The sequence below is a fragment of the Salminus brasiliensis genome, chromosome 22 (assembly GCF_030463535.1).
Source record: "Salminus brasiliensis chromosome 22, fSalBra1.hap2, whole genome shotgun sequence".
Taxonomy (NCBI): domain Eukaryota; kingdom Metazoa; phylum Chordata; class Actinopteri; order Characiformes; family Bryconidae; genus Salminus; species Salminus brasiliensis.
This window is the reverse complement of record NC_132899.1, coordinates 21,197,625-21,219,733: the sequence shown is the minus strand read 5'-3', so window position 1 is coordinate 21,219,733 and position 22,109 is coordinate 21,197,625. Positions and strand designations below refer to the sequence as shown.

General features: G+C 42.8%; 1 protein-coding gene across 3 annotated transcripts in view; it reads left to right on the top strand.

The window, feature by feature from the left end:
- myocd (myocardin) overlaps window positions 1–21,698 on the top strand; it is a 29,288-nt gene extending 7,590 nt beyond the window's left edge. For 2 of the 3 annotated variants that reach the window (XM_072667816.1, XM_072667814.1), the window contains 11 exons: window positions 3,381–3,436; window positions 4,598–4,673; window positions 5,127–5,291; window positions 9,608–9,780; window positions 10,964–11,056; window positions 13,077–13,363; window positions 14,255–14,414; window positions 14,596–15,597; window positions 17,281–17,427; window positions 18,907–18,964; window positions 20,533–21,698. In XM_072667816.1, coding sequence (XP_072523917.1) covers window positions 3,381–3,436; window positions 4,598–4,673; window positions 5,127–5,291; window positions 9,608–9,780; window positions 10,964–11,056; window positions 13,077–13,363; window positions 14,255–14,414; window positions 14,596–15,597; window positions 17,281–17,427; window positions 18,907–18,964; window positions 20,533–21,107 — 2,792 coding nt within the window. In that variant the 3' untranslated portion in view covers window positions 21,108–21,698. The remainder of the gene's footprint in view (window positions 1–3,380; window positions 3,437–4,597; window positions 4,674–5,126; window positions 5,292–9,607; window positions 9,781–10,963; window positions 11,057–13,076; window positions 13,364–14,254; window positions 14,415–14,595; window positions 15,598–17,280; window positions 17,428–18,906; window positions 18,965–20,532) is intronic. The other variant, XM_072667815.1, reaches the window with a different exon arrangement.
- Window positions 21,699–22,109: the final 411 nt, after the last annotated feature.

Sequence of the window (22,109 nt, the reverse complement as noted above, 5' to 3'; positions counted from 1 at the left end):
CCCTCTAACCCACACCTGGCATTTGGCCTGGTGCCAACAGGTTCATGTTTATCTACTCCAGACAAGCTGTGTGTGTGTGTGCGCGTGTGCATGTGCACATCAGTGTCAGCAATGGATGCAACTTAAAGCTGCTGAGTGCATTCAATAGAAGGCGTGTCCACAAACATTTGGACAAATTGAGAGATACAGAACAGTCACTGAAAGTGAAAGAAGCGTGTGGACTGAGGTGGTAGAGTCATTTTTTCAGGATCTTGCTTGAATATCACATGGGTTGCATAGTGTTCCGCAGTTCTGGCAAACGTTGTCCTGCGTGTTTCTCTAAAGTTACGAAGTGCAGTTAGCAGCATGCCGAGCCTAGAGTAGCAACACTAGAGGCGCCGCTCTCCCTAATACAGGTCAGTGGGGCATTGATCTGACTTTCATGATGTTAAGCTAAAAACACTACATAGTGTTGCTTCAAAATAAGCCAAAGCATCCAGCTATATCTAGGTTGACAGTCCTACAGCGTTCCTTCATCAACCTTCTAATGAGATATATTTGCCAAGAGATCACTGTTTTCCAACTCATGTGCTTTGCAGACTTCAGCTACCGGGCAGTGGTCAGTAGTACGACATGACTTGCTTCATTAGAGACAGATGTGCAATCTGTGTAACTGTTCCAGTCCCCACATCTGTCTGAGAAGCAGCTTCTGTGACGTCCTTCCAGGACAGCTCCTCTCATGCAGCATCTTTTTCTTACAGTTTGAAAGCTTTTGTTTCTTTTGTCCCTGTGTTTGTTTTATTTATGGAGGCCTGAAGCTGCTCTACTTATCCTACTTCCACTGCGGTCTAGCCTCTCTCTGTCAAAGAGCACCTTGTGTTGCGAAGGGCAGAGTGAGGAGAGGAGTTCCGTAATCGAGCGCATTCTTTTATGGACGGAATATTTCAGTCCTTCTTCTGTTGTCTGGGCGGAGGATGGCCGGCGCGTATGCCCTGTGTATACATTTCCTCGAGAACATCTGGTGTTTATTAGGCACTTGAAAGCAGCAGGCAGGCCTCTCTGGGCTGTTTGGCGTGTGGCCGGGGAGGAGCTAGCGGCATGGACACTAGTGCGCGTCTGGCCTTGTTCATGAGCGTTATTTTACTCCGCCTTCACTAAGCGTCCAGCAACCCGTCTTTTGCGACTGATGGATAGTGTCCTACATCCCACTCGAATGTGCCTTAACCTACGACTGAGCTTGTACTGTCTGACTCAGAGCTCTCTCCTATTTCCATCTGTTCTCCTTGAGGTGACAGCTCTAAACTAGACTCATGACTGCGGGCAGCACTTTATTGCCTTTGTGGTTCAGCAGGCATGTAAAGAAAACTCTATGAGCAAAACATCTTATACTGTTCGTCATTATGTCCCCACACTCAAGGGTTGTTGGCAGCTGAATTTGGCCAGTTACATCATGTTTCATTCGTCTGACATGCAGTAAATGCTATCAGCTGAACTTCAGTCAGTCTCTGAATAGCTGGCAGATTGCAGGCAGAAGAAATGGCATTTCAAATCCTGTAGTTTAGAAGCCACAGCTATTGTTAATAGTAACATTCTGATTGGGTATTACATATTCATTATTTATTTTAATTTTTAATGGGATCTTGCTGAAAGTTAAGTCAGAGCTAGAGGCAAATGACAACTTCAGAGAATCCAAGAATAAAATGGAAGAGAAAACTGACTCTAGTCCATATTCTGAACTTCAAGGAGTGTGTTCTACTGTGCTGATATGACATTTTAAAATAAAAGGTATTTCTTAATTACAGTTATCCAAAAAATAGTAAATAAATTAAACTTTCTTTGCATACAGAAATAGTAATCCTGTGAAGGGAATGGGACAATTTTCTGAATAGTCAAAAACACAAGGACTGAATGGTGATGCAATGTAACTCCTTGTAGGTTTAATTTGTAATAAATATTTAATACTAATAAATATATTTCTGCATTTTATAATTGTTTATGTATTAACACAGGCAGATGCCATTTGAAAATATTGGGGACTTACACAGTCCCACAATTTCCAAATTGTGCATCTCTCTCGCTCTCTCTGGCTCTCTTTCTATCTATCTATATATATATAAACATTGTATCTCTATTTTTTCACTTCATGACATAATGAATAAATATTAAAGTTGTTCTTTACAGTAAGAGTTAAAAGTTTTTTTTTCCTTCTGCTGTAAAGTTGCCGTTTTCTTAAGATACAAAGTTGTTGCCTGACAGTGACTAAAAACACTCACCCACCCACACACTTGTTTGCAAAAGTTTGACCCCTGGTCAAATAACATGTTAATGGTTCACATCCTCTACAGAGACACACTTCTGTACAGTCGAAAGCATAATTACTGTTTATTTGTTAAGTTTTGCTTATTAAAAAAAAAAAAAAAAATTATCTGTGGTGTGCAAACGTAATGGAACATGAATTAATTATTTAGGTATTTTGATCTGAAATGTGCAGAACAATGGCATATTTAAGTTTTCTGTGGATGACCTGTTCACATATTTTCACTTAGACTGTTTCCAAACTATATATACATTTGCTGTAAGTCGTTACACTTAATTAAAAGATTTCTACATGATTCCCCATCAAACCAAAGGAGGTTGGGTGGCAAGTGGTCTGGACGTCGTCTCAGGTTGAGGCGTAGAAGAAACTGAACATGTAGTAATCTAATCAGCATCATTAGTGCTACTTAATCAGGCAAGACTCCAGGAATAGGCCTGAACACTTTCAGTGTGTTACCCTTATCAGCACAGGTGTTAAAGAGAACATCCATTAGGCATCATGTGTGGGAAACACACTTCTAGACTATGCCTATAATGCACTTTTTTCTGTCTCCTTATTATGTCCTGTCTGCTAGAAAAGGCTTCTTCTGGAAAAATATAGAGGAATATCAGTAGACATGCCGAAAGCTGTTTATTTGCCTGAAGCTTTCAGCCAGACGAATGACTGCAACAGTACGAATAAACAACATTTATGATTAACGTCTTTAAACAAAGGCTGCATAAAGCAAAATCTGAACTACAGCATGTGGTTCAAGTCTTACATTCTTTACACAAACAGATCATAGGGGCTGCCTATTGATCTCAACTGCTAAATGCCAGGGGTTTTTTTAAACCTTAGATTTTCCAACTAAGACTTCGTCAACAGCAGTGCAATGCAACACCTTAGTTGATTGTAGCAGTCAGACAAACCGTTCAATCAGGCTTTAATACAGGGCCGCGCAGTCAACCCCAGGAGAGACCGCAACGGCCAGCGCAGGTGCTGCCAAAGATTATTTATGTAGGATTTATTGACAATGAGTTCACAGACAGCTTTGCTGATAGGAATGCATCCCATTTATTTAGCTTCTTTTCATTTATTTTTCCAGCCCTGAAGAGTCCAGCTGCATTCCACGAGCAGAGGAAAAGTCTCGAACGATCCAAGGTCAGAGTCATGTGCAGCGTTATCTTTCTGAAGCTGGCAAACGCTAACACGGGTAATGTGGCACGTGCCATGTCTGCCCAAAGGAACATGAAAGGTTGAAATGCCATGTGCAGAGTAACTGTGGATAGAGAAATGATAAGAACAAAAATATATATATAATCTAATCAAATTCAGTTAAACAAATTAAACCTTAAAAATGAAGAATTTCTTTTCTTTTGCTATTTAAAAGCAGTTGGTAATTTTATATTCAGTAGTAATTTGACCGTGAAATACACTTACAGTCACGGTCAGTTTTTTTTTAAGTGCACATGTCCGGACATTCACGGATTGGAATGCTTATGATGATGATCAGGTAATTTCTCTATATAGAAGGAATACATCTAAATATACAATATAATATACAATGCAATATTGTATTTTTTCAGTTTTACAGCAAATATACAATATAGTAGACACGAGTTAACTACAAAATATATTCAAAAATAACAACATATATTCAAAATGTAAGACGAAAAACAATACAAAATATAAACAAATTATTAGACAAAAAATATTATCTACAAAATATATATAACATCCATTAAACAAAATAGATGAACTACAAAATATTAGACAAAAAAGATATTTACAAAACAGGTACAAATCTAAAACTATTAAACACATACAACATCTATTGCACAAAAATCAAAACAAAATCTACAAAAAAAAAGATCAGTTAGCGTTTCCATGGTAGCAGAAGAGCAGGACTACAACAAGACATCAATATGTTTAAATAATAAATATGCAAAGTGTCTAAAGAGTGTATAACAGTAGAAGTGTGTGTGTGTGTGGGGGGGGGGGGGGGGGGGGTTTAAAACAGTTCTAACAGCCTGCAACTGAAAGGGACCCTAAAAATGGATGTATGAATAAAATGTTTATTTAGTCTCTAATCTACTATATTCTGTACTTAAATAGTTTTGTAGACATTCTGTTTACATGTTTGTCTTTTTCCATAAATAAAGCAACAATGTAAAGGATGTTTCCATTCAGTTCAAATAATAATAATCAACAGCGGCTTGCGCCACAGCGTTAACTATGACTTTTTAGGCTGTGTGTCATTGATTGTGTGTCAGCCTACAGGCCTGAGGCACTGACTGTTTGTTACTAATTGCTATTTTGCAGACTGGAGATTATTTAAAGCATAAAATCAGAAGTAGACCCGAGAAGTCGGAGCTGGTCAACATGCATATTCTACAAGGTATGAAATCGAGTGCTTCTCAAACATCAGAAAAGGTCAGCAGATGCACTTAGCGAGAACTTCATACAAATGACATCATATCTGCCGCGAGCGGCCTGCCGTGGTGTCTCATGCTCCGCTGCAGATCTATAGTAAACCTTCCCGACAACATCAGAGGCCAAGGTTCCCTCGGCCGCTGAGCATGTAGCTGCCGTAAAGAAAACAAACTGCATGTTGTTTTTGGCAGCGGCCTGTACAGCAAGGCAGTTTACACAAGGCACATTTTGACACTTCAGCGTAAGCCCTGCATGATCTGCGCTGAGTGATGAGCGCTCTGGGCGTGTCCTGACTTGGACCCTCACACAATAACTGTTTACGCTAGAAATGACTCGGTTGCTGCATCATGCATGCGTGCGAGTGGAAGGCCGTGCCGCTGGATTAATGGTGCTTATTATCGCTGTGTTTACTGTGCAGACTCGGCCAGCGACGGCTCTGCTCAAGACCCGCAGACCAAACTGAAGCGCGCCAGGCTCGCTGATGACCTTAACGAGAAAATCGCCCTGAGACCAGGCCCTCTGGAGCTAGTCGAGAAGAACATCATTCCTGTCGATTCCACTGTTAAAGAGGCCGCTCTGAAAGGTATTAGTGAAGTGCTGGACTGGTTCTGTGAAATGTGGAGGATATTATTACCCTGCAATCAGGGCTTGCAATTCAATGCCACCACACTTAAAAATTAGGGCCCAACCGATATGAAGATTTGGTGACCGACACCAATGCCGACTTTGAGGGATTCAAACTCCAGTTACCAGTAATATCAGCAGAAACATTTATGTATTTGGTTTAAATATGAATTAATGGCACATGCATAACTTTTTAACTCATTTTTAATTCCACACTCCAATAGTTTTGCTTACAGCTAAATTTACAAAAACAGCAGAGCCTCACAAATTTGTAAATGATAAATATTTTGTAGCACAGGATGCAGAGCTCCCTGTAATTTGTTGTCATTTTGGTTTTAGTTCATTTCCTCCTATTTTATCATCGGTTTAAGTCATAAAAAATCCTTGTTGTGTAATATGGTTTTATTCTTATGCTTATCTTAAGTTAGACTTAAATATGTTTAATAAACAGGGGATTCCCCAGTGGCACTTTGCCATATTATTGGGAGATCATAAGTTTAAATAAAGCAGTGCGGTGGCCCAAAATATTGCAGATATTGTTTTCAGTATCAGCCGATATTATCGGCTAACTGATATATCAGACAGCCCGTACCTGAAATGTAGTTGATCTGCCTGGACATGATGACACCTAAAATTGGGACACACCAAAAAATTTAAACAACATTCTGACCTCAAATATACAGTCAAGGGTTTGGGCAGCCCTGAAAGGTGAACAGATCCTCTATCCTCTACATTATTTCAATATGCCATTAATTTTACAGTCTGTAAAAGTACAGTCAGTTTAACAGTTTTTCAGTCAATTTGTTACACATTTGTTTATTTTTTTATGAAAGTGTGTCTATGTAGAGAATCTTTTTTGTAATTTGACCAGGGGTGCCCAAATGTTTGTATGAGACTGTATTCAGTATACCAGTATGTCATTTATACAACATCAAACCACATATACACCCTATAGTGCCGTGCCCTGCCCTGTTCTCAACACAACCAATGAAACCAGTCCTTTTGGATTGTGGGTGAACTGGATGTGTTGGAGTAGGGAGAACACTCCAATGCAGGGCAGCGATACTCCAGGACCAGCATTGGCAACCACTGGTCTATGTGGCATGTTGTTTACATGTATTACATTACAGTGTAGTTTGAGGAGCGTGTATGATGAATGGCCTGCAGTTGCATTACGCTAATTGGTGGATTTCATTATTTGTTGGTCGTTCCATGGTTTGGATCATCAGCTACTGATTCTCAGCTATCATTTTGGGCTGAGGGGAAAACTGTGTATGTTTAATATTGACCAGTCTATCACGATCAAAAAGGTAAACGTGGAGGAAATATTTTCAGGCCCAACTCTATCCTTCAAGCACTCGTAAGCTACCAATGTTTAGCAAGATTCCTGACAATCCTCCCAACCTTCTCCTCAACAAACAGATTGATTTAAGAGGCCCTTGCTCACGGGCATTAACTTGCAACGTGTTTACAAAGCCATGGAACCGCAACTGTGTTGTCCCTTTAGATCCCCACTGCAGCCAATGTGTTTGGACTCGCTCGAAAGTAAACACGCTGTTTTCCCCCCAGAGTTGTCTGTAAATGTATTGCATAAGCTGACCATACGGCCGAGGACATCAGTTTACATTACCTCCGCTGGAAAAAGGAGCATGTTTTATTGAGACAAACAGCAGCTGTATTTGGACCCACCCTTTTCTGCAGAGATCAAATGAACGTCGGCCCTCGCTGCTCTGTTTTGACTCCTCGTGATTTATGTGGCTCCGCCGAGCCACCTACAAAGGTGTCTGAGGGGGACCGGGCCGCTCCACAGCTGTCTGCAGCCCTGGGAGACCCCCATCCCCTGACGCTCCCATGACCTGCTCTCTGGGTTTGATTATTAGACCTGTGGGGTTTTAAATAAGCAAAGGGCTCAGAGATTTTACAGCTTTCTTTGAAGGGTAATCGCAAACCTTCTGTAATCCGACAAGCCTTCGGCATCTGTATATATGTGCTCGGTGAGAGTGTGTTTTTGTGTAGTGTTTTACATTTCTGTTTTTATTTGAGATGTTCCAATCACCTTTTCTTGGCCTCCAGTCCTGAACCGAGTCATTTCATTTTGAGTACCTGCTGTTTATACCTGAGTTGAAATCTGATATTTGTATTTATGTAGATAATACAGCTGTAAAGTGCAGAAGACAAGCACATTAAAGGTAGTAAAAGAGCAAAAACTGTCCAGTTTAATGGACTCATTTTGTAAACAATAAAAAAAAAACAGTTTGATGAACTATAAACTAGCCCTGAGGGACAGTCCATATTTTTGCTTTAACCCAACTCCAAAAAACAGATAAACCAAAAAACAGACTTTACTGCCAATGTGTTGATTAATTAAACTTCATTTTCTAGTGCTATTTGTCTAATGTTTTGATGTGTAAGAAATGTGATCTTTCAAAGTCAAAAAATCAGTGATTTTTAAAGAGTTTGTGAGGCAAATAGCTGCTGTGGAAAATACAACACATGAACAGCAGTCCGCTTCAAATGTTTGTTGCACTGCATCATTACTTAGATTTCAAATAATAAGTGCTTTCCCACCCATTACACACTCTGAATGTGAATACACACTCTCTCAGACAGAATCCATGATCAGTAAACATGAGTCACTCTACTGTGTCTGTTATGTAGTGAGAGAAAATGCAGAACTGCTTAGAATCTGCAGATTCAACTTGTTGGTCCTGCTCAACAAGTTGCGCTTTTGGCATACCTAAAGTATACGTGCACGTGTGCAACACTGCCTGTTCACTTCTGAAAACATCCTAACTGCCTAAACAGAGCACAACAGCATAAGAAAAGCCTTAATAAAGGATCGTAATTGAATCAGACTTAAATTAGTCGATACCAGTCCATTAAAATTTGCCTTGACTGGCATTAGTCTAGTTTTTGATCTCTGTTTTTCCCCCCAGAGGATTTCAAACTTTATCAAACCGGTCAGTATGGCCCGACATATGATGACAAAAGTAGACAGGTGGGGGTCAGGTGTCTCTAGAGCCTAGTTACAGTGTCCAGGCCAGTCCAACATCAACAGGTGGAGGGGGAAAAACACTCTGAACATTGTTCAATGCTGTTGCTGGACAGCAGCTGGGCTCAGGAGACACAGCATGTGCCGTGCCCAGCACACTGACGGGGGAGCGTGTCTGTCATGATTGAAACCAGGGCCCACGCTCTTGGCAGTCACATGCTCAGATACTCAGAGAGTCTCACACACAGACAGACAGACACACACACACACACAATTCCTCCTACAAAAGTGCACACGCACTACACACTGTCCCTCTCGTAACCCCTAGTCTGACCTCTGCTGATAGGACAGTATTATCATGGCTCCTGTAGGATGAAGTGGTGCTGTCAGTCTTCCCTACCCCCACTACATAACAGCACCACTGGGCCAAGTGCTTGCTAGGGCTGCGTGCAAGTGACAAACAGCACCGTTCAGCAATGGCTTTGATCGAAATTGCAGGCGTGCCAGCATTAGGCCTACAGTTAACGATCATTAACGGCATTTCTGTAATCAGAAAATCTATTTTTCAGTTAATTAACCAGTCACATCTAGCAGAAGATGTATTATACCATGGGTGCTTTTGTTTTTGGTGTGTATGCTATTAGGTTTCAGCTACGTGTTCCAGGATAATCACATATCATTTTAGCAATAGAATCCTACAGTAATAATGGACTGAAATATGTAGAATGCCAATATTTTAGTACAGTAGTTCAGCTTCACCTAAACATCCTGCTCTTTAATAAATAGGTGCCACAATGCCAGCACAGTAAGTAGTAAATAATTTGTGCATAAAACCAATGAAAGTCATATTGTCCCCTAGACTTTGTCTGTGCAAATAAACAACACTTTATCAAACCAATCAATTTTTCATAATTGAAGTCATCAGCTTTGTCAACTAGCTGTTGCAACCACAAACTACTCCTTAAGTGCACAGTGCAGTTACGTTCCCTATTAATACACATACACACACACGCACACATTGGGCATGCGCAAATGCACAGAGATGCTTTCTCAAATATTTACACAGACACACACTTTAGAGCTCATGCAATTCTCCTTCGCTCTCCTCCGAGCGAAGATGTTAATCAGCTTTGTTTTACATTGCTTACAACAGCAGTCCGAGGCTCTTAGAACCCTTTTCTCTTCCTCTCTGCTGTGCTTTATTTTGCTTTGTTGTGGCTTCCACTCGACCCACAGTCCCACTATCTACGCTACAGATTTGTCCTTATCTGTTATCTGCCTAGTGAATCATGGGAAGTTCCCCAAGCAGGAGGACTCGTATGCGTTCGAGGAAGACAGCAGCAGTGAGAGTTTGTCTCCGGAGCAGCCCCTCAGTGACGAGTCCCAGAGCTCAGCCGGACCCTTGGCGGAAACCAGGAGCAGCGTCCCCTCCCCCTCACTGACCAGCCCTACACAGGTGAAGAACCTACTACAGTACTAGTGCTGCAGGACAAATCACTGCCTCTACAGTGAAGATACTACACAGTGGTACCGTGGCTGTCGTGCTTCAGAGGTGCCAGAAAGTAAAGTGTGTTGAGGAGCCAATAGGTTTCCCTGAGGGATGATTAAAGTATCTAGCCATCTGTCCATCTAGTTTACAGGATCATTTGTGAGGAGCCAGGGCAAATATCAGGATTTAGATTTTGGTAAAAGGTTGCAAGTAACCTTAAATGTGTTAGAGGGAGAGGAGTGGTTCCCAACCCTGGTCCTGGAGAACCCCCTGCCCTAAACATTTCAGTGGCTTCCTGCTCTAACACTATTGTTGACTCAGGAATAGCTTGTTAATTAGCTGATTTGCTGAATTAGGTGTGTTGGGAGCAGGGTTAACACCAAAATATGTAGAGCTAACTATGATGTGGCTTTAAAATTTATTTAGAGATTCTAAAGTACTAGAAATTTGGGGAAAGAAAAACAAGGAACCTTTCAAAACACTTCATATCTAACAAGATATCAACATGAGGTTTGGTCACCTATTGTAAGAGAAACCAGCAGAATGTTATAATGAGAGTTAACATCATGAAAACAGCCAACCAGTCATTGGCAGTTCCTAGAGGAGGTACATGTTGATGTATTACTTTTTTCCAGGCCTAACCTCTTCAATAACTCAGCCAAGCATGAACACATTCAACTTGTCCCTTGGATTGGAGAGTAGTGTGTGTAAAAGCTTTGAGAATTGTGCCCCCTATGGTCATGGCCTGAATTGCAGTATCCTGCTTAAGCTCCTGAGCGACCGTTACCAGTACATGGCAGGTCTTTGGCTTAGAGCCCAACTCCCTCAGTGCGAAGGATATGATGGCCTGTAATTTTTTTCCAGTATGACTTGAAGCACTGTGTGTTGCCTTTTCTCAGACTCCAGGCATTAAAAACAACTGTCCCCACTGACAGGAGGTCTGGCATGAACCCTTCCAACGTTACCAGGCTCACGTGCAACAGAGGCACGTACAGGGCTGCATAGAGTTACTTATAACACTGGGTCCAGTCTGTTTTACTGAATTGTTTGGATGCACTGAAAACAGTTGTAATGTTTATAAAAATGGAAGTCTCATGATAAAGCAGTGCTCTGTGACTACGCTGCTAAGTTGTCACACTTTTTCTTGTAGGGTTCACAGACGAGAGAAACTACTACTCAAAACCAAGATGAATGTGCTCACACCCAGACAGCTCCGCCCATACCAGTCCCTGCAATAATCAAGGTAGGAAAAAACACCACCCAGCCTGCTAATATACTGTGATACAAATGCTCATATTTTAAATCATTTTTGTGAACATATAACAGTGAAATTTGTACATATGGAAAAAGTGAAATCACCATATTCACAGCAGTTTTCAGTCTGTACACAATGATCAATTAATTGGTGCTGCTATTTTGCATTAAATTATATACTACATTAAATACTCTATACTATATACTACATTCACTACCTCTTTGAATGTTGAATGAGTGTGTTCAATAAAGACCTGCAAGATCATAATGTGTTATTATTTTAGGCACATTATATTTGTCAGTACACTTCACTTTTACATTTAATGACAAATTAATGCAGAACACTGTAAAATTCCAAAGGGTTCACATACATTTTCTTGCCATTGTATGCATTCACCCCCTTTGCTATGGAACCCTGCAACCAATTACCTTCAGAAGTCACATGCTTAGTGAAATGAAGTCCACCTGTGTGCAATCTAAGTGTCACATGATCTCTCAGTATATACAGACCTTCTCTGAAAGGCCTTAGAGGCTGCAACATCATTAAGCAAGTGGCACCACTAACCAAACAACACCATGCAGCCCAAGGAGATCTCCAAACAAGTCAGAGACAAAGTTGTAGAGGGCATGCATCCAAACAGTGAGGAGGGCATTAATCAGAGAGGCAGTAAAGTGATTTTAGAGACTTTAGAAATTCAGTAGTCTACAGTGAGGCAAACAAAGGAGACAATTTGGGACTGTGGCTACTCTGCCAAGAAGGGAGCACCCAATCAAAATGACCCCAAGAGCACAACAGGGACTCATCAATGGGCTAAAGAAACAACCCAGAATGATAGCCAAATATTTGAAGGCCTCATTGGTACAGGCTAACATCTGTGTTCATGAGTTCATGTGTTCATCAAAACAATTAGGAGGGCGTTAGAAACTTTAGAAATTCACCATTAATAAACAGAAGCAGCGCAGAAGCCAAAGGTAACCCTGAAGGAGCTGCAGAGTTAGCAAGCAGAGACTGCAATATGCCGTAACTCCATAGTGCTAGGTTTCATGGAAGAGTGGCCAGAAAAAAAGCCTTTACTTGCAGACAAAAATAGGAAGGCTTGTTTTGAGTCTGCCAAAAGGCAAGTGGGAGGCTCCCCAAATGTATGGAGGCAGGTGCTCTGGTTAGACGAGACCAAAAAGGAACTGTTTGGCCACCAAGAAAAACGCTATGTCTGGCGCAAAACCAACACCATCATCCCAAGAACACCTGAAAAACATCCCTACAGCATGATGCTGCCAGCACCATGTTTCACTGCGGGGATGTCGAGGGGCAGATAGATGGTGCTAAACAGGGATATTCATTAGAAAAACCTGTTTCGGCCTGTCAGTGATTTGAGACTGGGAAGGAGGTTCACCTTCCAACAGGACAATGACCCAAAGCATAATGCTACAGCAACACTCGAGTGCTTTAAGGGGAAATTTTAAACGCACTGGAATGGTCTAGTCAAAGCCCAGACCTTTATCCAACTGAAAATCTGTGGTCAGCCTTGAAGATTTCTGTTCACCAGTGAAAACCTTCTAACTTGAAGGAGCTTGAAGTGTTGCCTTGAGAAATAAGCAAAAATCCCAGAGACAAGATGTGGCAAGCTCATAGAGACTTATCCAAAGGGACTTGCAGCTGTAATTGCCATGAAAGGTGGCTCTACAAAGTACTGACTTTAGGAGGGTGAATAGTTATGCACACTGAAGTGTTCTGTTATTTTGTTATTTGTTTGCTTCACAATATAATAAAATAAAAATAATAAAGTTGTAGGTGTGTTCTGTAAATAAAATTACGCAAACCCTTAAATAACCCGTTTTAATTCCAGGTTGTGAGGCAACAATGACAAAAAAATGTCAAGGGGCGTAAATACTTTTGCAAGTGAAAAGTTCACCAGTTCAGTTTTAGCATTTGGCCCAATTTAGCTATAATGGCATGCACATAATAAGTTAGTAAGTTAACCTTTCCTTTGCAATCTCTGATCCCAAAGCAGTCCAAAACGTCAGACAAGAACCGTCACAAGAAGCCCAAAGACATCAAGCCAAAGGTCAAGAAGCTGAAGTACCACCAGTACATCCCACCTGACCAGAAGGCGGAGAAGTCTCCTCCTCCCATGGACTCGGCCTATGCTCGGCTTCTGCAGCAGCAGCAGCTTTTCCTCCAGCTGCAGATCCTCAGCCAGCAGAAGCACCAGCATCAGACCCACTCGCACCAGCCACCGTGCCCACAGAGCCAGAGTTTCAGCTACCAGCCCCTGCACCAGCATCCCCCAAACAAGTGAGCCTTGCCCACTAACTGCAGCCCATCGACTGCAATGTTCACAACTGAGTGTCAATCATTCTTCAGGCAGCATTTTATCTCTATTACCTGATTATGCATCCATGTGCCTTAACAACAGGATTTTTCCTGTTAGGTAAAAGTTACACCAGTGTCTTAGGTCCACTTTTCCACAAAGTACTACTAATTTAAGAACTTCACCTGCTGGGCCAGACTGCGAACCAGCACTGAGGTCAGTTAGGTTGAACTGACCAAACACAGATTTGATCTGGGCAGCTCACAGAGCTAACTCCTGGATTGGAAGCGGGTCTGTGTTGTGTTCTGCTTGGGCAAGAAGCAATTAATTAGTGGACGAGTTGAACCACAATGGATTCTTTACCTGAATCTTTACCTGACCGAATTGACTCTGGCATTGAAGAGAGTAGACCCACCCTCACAGCACATTTGAAAAATAAATTTTTAGGGGGTGTGAATAACAAGCGTGTGAAGGCAGGGCATATCAGCACAGAATGGAGCCAGTTACCTCCACCCACCACTATGTAATATCCTCTCAATATCCTCTTTGGGATTAATTGCTTGTTTTTAAAATGTGACAGAGCATTTTATGTGGAAAAATATGGTTTATTCATTTATTATTTAGATATTATATATACTCAAATTAAGTAATTTAAGTAAGTTGCTGAAAAACTCCAATGTTTTTCTTTTGCATTTTGGAGTATCAACAAAAATGCACTTTGCCAAAATGCTTGCCAGGGTCAGGGTGGGCATAGATATTAAGAATGTAATATCTATGTATTTAGGTTTATAGCCACATGTAATCATGTATTCTGAAAATGTTTTTGCCATATTGTAGACCTTTATGTCTAAATGGACTGCATTAATGTGCCCCAGGCAACCAAGTGAACAGCAGCACACACCATGCAATTCCAGTGGTGGCACAAGCACAGCCAGCAGCAGCTCCTCATCTCCTGTGAAGACCACTTACTGCAGTCCATCCAGTGTCGCTCCAGTCAGACCAGGGCCTCTGCCCGCCAACCTGGATGACCTCAAAGTACGCAGTGCACATACAGCAAGATCACAGATGGTTTATACAGTCAATGCCTTTTGCTACTTAGACATACGATAGTGTATCACATTTTAAATGCTGAGATTTAGCAGTCAAGTAGGATTGAGGAATATCCTCTATCCTTACCACATGCCAAACCTGATTTTCATCTGCTCTGTGCCTCCAGGTGTCTGAGCTCAGGCAACAGCTGCGAATACGTGGTCTCCCGGTGTCTGGCACCAAGACTGCACTCATAGAAAGGCTAAGGCCCTATAAAGACCCAAGCTCCAGCTCCCCTTCCAGCTCTGGAGACATTACCACCGTGACGTTCCCAGTGACGCCGACTGGCTCGCTCTCCTCCTACCAGTCTCCCAGCTCTTCCAGTGCCATGTCCCATGTGGGTGGCTACTACCCTTTCTGTAGCACCAGCTCCACCCCGCCCATCTCTCCTGCATCCTCTGAGTTGTCCGTCAGTGGCTCCCTGCCCGACAGTTTTAGTGACGTCACCATGTCTTCACCTCAGTTTGGCCATCAGCCGTCCCCGGCCCAGCTGAGTGCCGATGAGAGCCAGAATTTGGCTGCTGGCCTGCCTGGGGGATGCCTGCACGGGGACGCTCCACCAGGACTTGAGGCAGAGAAGGACAAGATGCTGGTGGAGAAGCAGAAGGTAATCGAAGAGCTGACGTGGAAACTGCACCAAGAGCAGCGTCAGGTGGAGGAGCTGAGAATGCAGCTGCACAAGAGAAAGCACTGCCATGGATTGCAGGACCCTCAGAATGGACCTCGGCTAGCGTCACAGCACCCGCTGCACCTCCAGCCCCCAGGCCAGATGCAGCAGCACTTCTTCGGAGGGGTGTCCGTCAAGCAGGAGCATGTGACTTCCAGTTGTCCGCTGTCTTCAAAGGCACTCAAGACCGGGTCCCCCAACAGCTGCATGGAGGGCTTGGCTCAGTGTGGTATGAGTGGCGGGCTCAGGAGTTTAGACGTGCCTTCTTCTAGGAGCCCCTCAGGTCTGTCAGCCTACCTGAGCCCACAGTGCTCGCCCCAAGACTCCAAAAGCTCCAGCAGCCCACAGCCCAACAGCATGCCCTCTTCACCCAGCCACCAGTACATGCTTACGCCTCCTCTGGGCAGGGACAGCTGCTCACACCCTCTGCCTCACGGTGGGGCCAGGCCACATCCCATGCAGGTACATGGCATAGTGCAGAGAAGCAGAAGACATGTACACTATAAGTTGGGGCTCACATTACATTACATTATCTGCATTATCTCTTATCCAGAGTGACTTACAGAGTTACTCGTATTACAGATGTGGGCCAATATAGTGTTAGGAGTCTTGCCCAGGGACTCTTATTGGTGTAGTGCAATGCAGTCACCCAGACTGGGAATCGAACCCCAGTCTCCCACATGGCGTGGTAGCCCAGTGGCAGGCAGTGGTGTTATCTGTTGCGCCACACCAACCACCTGTCACATGGGTCACATGTTTATTAATGTACTTGTTACATATTGTAGTAAATTAATGGATGCACATCTGATGGTGGCACTATTTGTTACATACTATTTAATGTGGTAGTAGCAGTTTGGGATGCAGTCGTTAAATGAGCCACTGCCTGCTCTTCCCACTGTCTCTGAACTGTTGGGGCTACAGCCGTAGAGAGCTGTCAAAACTGCCCAAAGGTTCAGAGTCTTCCATTATATACACACCACACACTGATTAATTTCCTTTTTTCATTGAAATTCTGCTATACACTAGCAGACTAGTCAACCAGTCAGTCCACTGGAGGCCGCTGTAGGCGGCTATGCTGGGTTTTGGCAGAAGCAGAACAGCAGTGAGCAGTTGAAAGCTTTTTTTCTGCTAAACATGAAGCCAAAAACACTTCCAAACAAAAACAATTCCACTGTCAAATGCAACTTGTGTGATTTATAAATCAACTAACTTTGGCATTGGGTGTTTATTTGCCCAGAAAAACAGTAATGCTTTGTCCACATTCATATGTCAGTGTGATTTACTTAACTAATTCCAAACCCCTGCTCAGAGAAGCCCAGTATTATCTTTAGTTATCATCAGTAATTGGTTAATCAGTACTGCTTTAGGTTAAAGCAACACATTTCTGCTATAGCTCGGGGATAAAACTGACTTTCTCTGGAAGGAGAATTCTAGAACTAGCTCAAAAGATATATAATTCGTGGCATGACCCTCTGTGAAAGGGTGTGGCCACTGCAACCCGGTAGTCAGCCAAGCACAGAGACAGACACAGATGAGCTTTATTAACATCACCCGTCACCAACACCAAAACATAATTATAAGGCCCTAAAGGGGCTCTACTGGGGAACAGTATTGGAGAATTAATGGGGAACGGTACTGGGGAACTGCTCCCATGTGTTCCTCTCCTCCTGCGAGGGCTAAGCTAGCCTAAGCTAAAAAGTGTGTGGGAGGGGGGATTTTACACCAATTATTAATACACAGAGTTCATTTTTAAAATCAGCACATGCTGGATCTTCTGGAGATATCAGATTCAGATAGAAAATTCTTGTATTTTCGAAATATCACAGTACATATCGCAGAACAACAAAATCTCGCATTGTCAGTTTTCCAATATTGTGCAGCTCTAATATATTAAAATACTCATTTGCATTCTGCTTTTGTAGCTGCACTAACATTTTATGACTAGATAAATGGAACTTAATTACCCAAATAGTCCAGTGCTAGCTTGAATATCTAGTCTACTGGATGGTCATGCGCCCCTAATATTAACTAAGGTGATTGTGTATTAGATGGACCATTGCAAAAACCACACACAACTTCTGAACTTCAAGGAACAGTTAAAGAGACTAAGCTAATAAAATGCCTCTCTCTCTCCCTCTCTCACAGCTCCAGCAGAAGAATGTGGCTCAGGCTGTGAGCTGTTCCTTCGCACCTGACCAACGAAGCATGCAGCCAGTGTATCCAAGCAATGCTGAGAATAACCTAAACCCCAGAGGGTCTTCTAAGGCCAAGAGCCCAAACATGCAGAACAAGGTTTGTGAGGAGATACGATTAGTGCAAATTATCCCCCACCTTCTTAACCTTATTCATGCACAAAATCTAGCTGGAGAACCCATCACACACAAAGCTGACCATTTCCCCACATTTCCTCCCTCTTGTGATGCTTCCTGTCTGTTGGCAAACTAATTCCCACGTTTACCTTATTCTTCAATTACATACAATCGGGTCGTTCTTAATACTCTGTAAGCATCTCCAAACCATCAGGTCACATGTCTTCACCGACCCAGCATTCACTGAACTGTATAAACATTGGAAGAAGTCACAAGTCTCTGAATGGGCATGATTATGGTCATGTGGTCCTCTCACATGCCAAAACATATGGACGGATTTGAAGTCTGAAGCTATCTGGAAACTACATGTTCTAATTGAACCAGTGTTTATAGATGATTCCAGGTCAAACCGGCAGAAAGAAGTAAAACAGCTGATCCTTTGCCCCTTCACATGGCCGAACATACACACACACACACACACACACACACACACATCCCAATACACAGTGCCTGCTACACGTGAACGTGACACTTGTGACCTCTGAGATCTCCTCAGCTTGTCTCTGGTCCCTCGTTCCTCGTCTGAGGTGTAACATTTCACCCTATCTCCTCATTCAGATGGCAATATTACACTCTCCCAGGCACGTTGACCAAAAGTGTGCCGCCTCCACCACTGCCATCTGTAGCACAGACTCTGCATCTGCCATTAAACCGCCCCCATGCTATGAAGATGCAGTGAAGCAGGTAAAGCAGTCCCCCAATAGCAGATGATAGCAGCCCGTGCCTTCCTCCACAGCACCAGCTTCTGGCTTCTTTGCAGGCAACCACACAATTCTTCTTCTTCTTCTTCTTCTTCCTCTTCTTCTGCCACCTTGTCATGCACACCCCCTTGCTTTCACACACTGCATGATCAGCCCGTAAAGACAAGGCCAGCTATGGGAGTTTGATGGCTTGCTGGCTGTTATTTGTGATTATGTGCCAAAATATTCACACTCAAGTGAAATTACACCCAATAACAAGCCGAGGTAATTTATTTCATAGACATCTTGAGGGCGTGCTTTCCATGAATGCTTTTGAAGAAAAATGAAAGCCAATAGGATCCGTTTTCCTCTTTAATGGGAATCTTGACCTGCTAAACAGTAACTGCGACTCTGCGGATAAACGCTGTTAATATTATTCTGAGCATGGCGGAACAAGATTTTTGGGTGGAATTTCTCTTTGAAGTGGTGGTGTCTCATTACTGAGGGATAAGCTGAAGTGTGCTGTGAGAGGGAAATTGCTTATCTCTGCCCACAGAAGACAAAACAAGACATGCTGCGTTTGACAGCTACAGTGGCCGAGCATAATCCTTGTTTCCAACTGGGGCAGTGACAGTTTTGCAGATCCTTAGTGACTTGCAGCACAGATTCAAGATACCACATTCTGTGTACTTTTATTAATGACTGACATGTTTACTTTACAGCAGATGGCCAGGAGCCAGCAGATGGACGAACTTCTTGATGTTCTAATTGAAAGTGGAGGTAAGCGTCCCAGCTGCATATAAAGAACATTCACCGTAAAGGGAAATCAACTAGGGATGCATGATAGGGTTGGGATCAGATCAGGACTGGTTAATAGAAATGATCAGCATCGAAGTTCTGTTTAAATTTGATCAATATTTCAAACAGATACTTGATGATGACCTGTGTATTTCACTCCGGTCAGCAGAATGTACGTCATACCTACACTGAGCACTCTGTTAGGAACATCATCATACTAATACTGGGTAGGGTCTCCCTTTGCTCTCACAACAGCCTCAATTTTTCTTGGCACTGAATCCACACCTTTTGAGATTCGGGTCCAAGTTTACGTGATTGCGTCTCGCCATTCCTTTCATGATGCAAATCTCCTACTAGATTCAGAGCTGGTAACTGGGAACCACTGAACTCATTGTGATGTTCCTTAAGCCAGTTTGATATAACTTTTGCTTTGTTACGCGGTGCCCTATCATGCTGGAGGTAGCCGTTAGAAGTAGGCAAATTGTGGTCATGAAGGGACACAGATGGTCCGCAACAATACTCAAATTGGCTGTGGGATTTAAGCCATGATTGACTTATGCTAACCGTCCCAAAGTGTGCCATTACACCACCTCCACCAGCCTGGACTGTTGACACAAGGCTGGCTGGGTCTATAGATTCATGCTGTTGGCACCAGATTCTGACTCTACCATCTGCACAAGCTGGAGATTCATTAGATCAGGCTTCTTTTCCAGTCCTCTAGTGTCCAGTTTTGGTGAGCCTGTGCTCACTGCAGCCTCAGCTTTCTGTTCTTGGCTGACAGAAGTGGAAACCGATGTGGTCTTCTGCTGTTGTAGCCCATCCGCCCTTATGGTTGGACATGTGGTGCCTTCTGAGATACTTTTCTACTCTCCATAATTGTACAGAGTGGTTTTCTGAGTTACCGTAGCCTTTCTGAGAACTCAAACTAGTCTGGCCATTGTCTGTTGCCTTTGCTCATCAACATGGTGTTTCCAGCTGCGTTAACTCTACAGTAAACTCCAGAGACGGTTTTGCTGAAAATCTCAGGAGATCAGCAGCTGTAGAAATACTCAAACCAGCCCGTCATGCAACACTCAAAATCACTGAGATCACTCCAATGCTGGCCTATAATTGGCTGATTTGATATTTGCATTATTGCATGAATGAGTAGATGGTGTACAATGAGTGTACAGGTCATCCTAATAAAGTGCTCAGTGACTGTATTTCTCTGTAACAGTAATTCACATGCATTTAGTTCTAATTTCTACACAATTCCTATTTCAATGCATCTCTTATGATTAACAATAATTCTAATAACCAGAAAACATTGAAGTTGTGTAGCACCTATGTTGTGTGTGTGTGTGTGTGTGTGTGTGTGCATTGCATGCTGCCTAATATTTTAATACCTGAGAAAAATTAGGAATCCTGGCTAATCTTTCCCAAATCACCTGTCCTTTTTTACCCTATTCCCATTCATTGGAGATCAGGTCAAAAAGCCAGCCTGTCCTTTACTTCTGATAAATCACTGTCTGCACTGTGATGTCCTTTAACCCCTCCCCTTTTCTCCAAAGAAATGCCAGCTAACGCCAAAGAAGAGAGGTCCCCTGTAACCAAAGTTGTGCCTCACCTTACAGTTTCGCCCAGCAGTACTGGCCAGACGCCCGTCCCAAAGTTCCACAGACACTACAGCCACATGTCGCCCTCCCAGATGCCATATGACCACACTGCTGGTCATGGGGACTGCCATCTGGAGGTGCTGTTGAGCAGCCCCATGAGCCGGCAAGGTGACCTCATCCTGCTGAAGATGGGCGCCGAGGAGGGCCAGCTGGAGGAGGTGAGCGAGGGCTTCCCGGGCCATCACCATGACGACAAGTTGCTAAGCAACCGCGACATGATGGACACGCCTTTGTCCCCCATGGCCACCAAAGTTTCCCCGGTACCTGTCGACGGCCACGGGCTCGGGATGACATTTCCAGAGTCGCCGTGGGAGACCATGGAGTGGCTTGACTTGACCCCGCCCAGCTCGGCCACGGCCTTCAACAGCAACATGCCTCCGGCCGGGCCCAGCATTTTCAACACAGAATTCCTGGATGTGACGGACATCAACTTGAACTCTGCCATGGACCTGCACCTAGATCACTGGTGAAGTTCACCAGAGAGCTCCACAAACACAGGACATCCAGCTAGATAGATAAAAGATCACTATACCACACTAACGACAAAGCACTTTGCATTCAGATTCAGCCAAAGATCATCCCTTCGTCGAGCGCACAGCCAGCAGGACAGTATGAAGTTATTGGCTGACCATTAAATTGTCAAGGATTCACTAGGAGTAAACCAAAGTTGCCTTATGAGAAATACGCTCTCTGTGGTTTAATAAGGACTAATTTGCTAGTAGTTAGTAATGGTCTGTCAGAACTTGAAAAGCCTTTGATCTAATGTATTCTGAGAAAGAATGTTTTATAATTTACTGGAAACACGAGAAAAAAAAAAATACCTAAAACCCAATTCCCATTCAAAAATATCATCTATAATAAATTCAATAGCATGAGCAATATTCCTTTGTAAATATTAGGCCGTACTGGTACAAAGTTCCATTCTTCAGCACATTCATAGCGTGGAGAAACACTTCTGAAGTGTTCACTAAAATCAAGTTATCACATGTATTCTAATGTGCGACTGTAAATATACATTAATGCTCACACTGCACCTTGAGTAGTTTAGTACTTTGTCACATTTTGCTTTGCATACTTTTTTTGTGGAAAGCATGTATTTGTCTCTATGCATTGAATAGTTTCTATTTCAGTCCCCATTTAATCATTTTTTATTTATTTAGACAGCTGAGATTCTTTGTATGTATTTTAGCGATTGTTAACTAGAATGTGAAAGCCTTAGTTCAACGTCCATGTTGTCGCTGTTGCGCAAAAAAAACTCCCTCATATTTACAGAAAACTTTACTGTAATGGAAGTCAGTGTTAAAAGATTTAATTCCATGTTGTTTTGGAGTATATCTATAGGTCTATCATTCAATTTTAACCACTATAAGATTCAAATGGTCAAAATGTAAAAAACTGCAATAATACTGTTACACGGTTTTTGCGTGACAGCGATGATATACAAACCTAAAAATACCTGCCATTTTACCTTT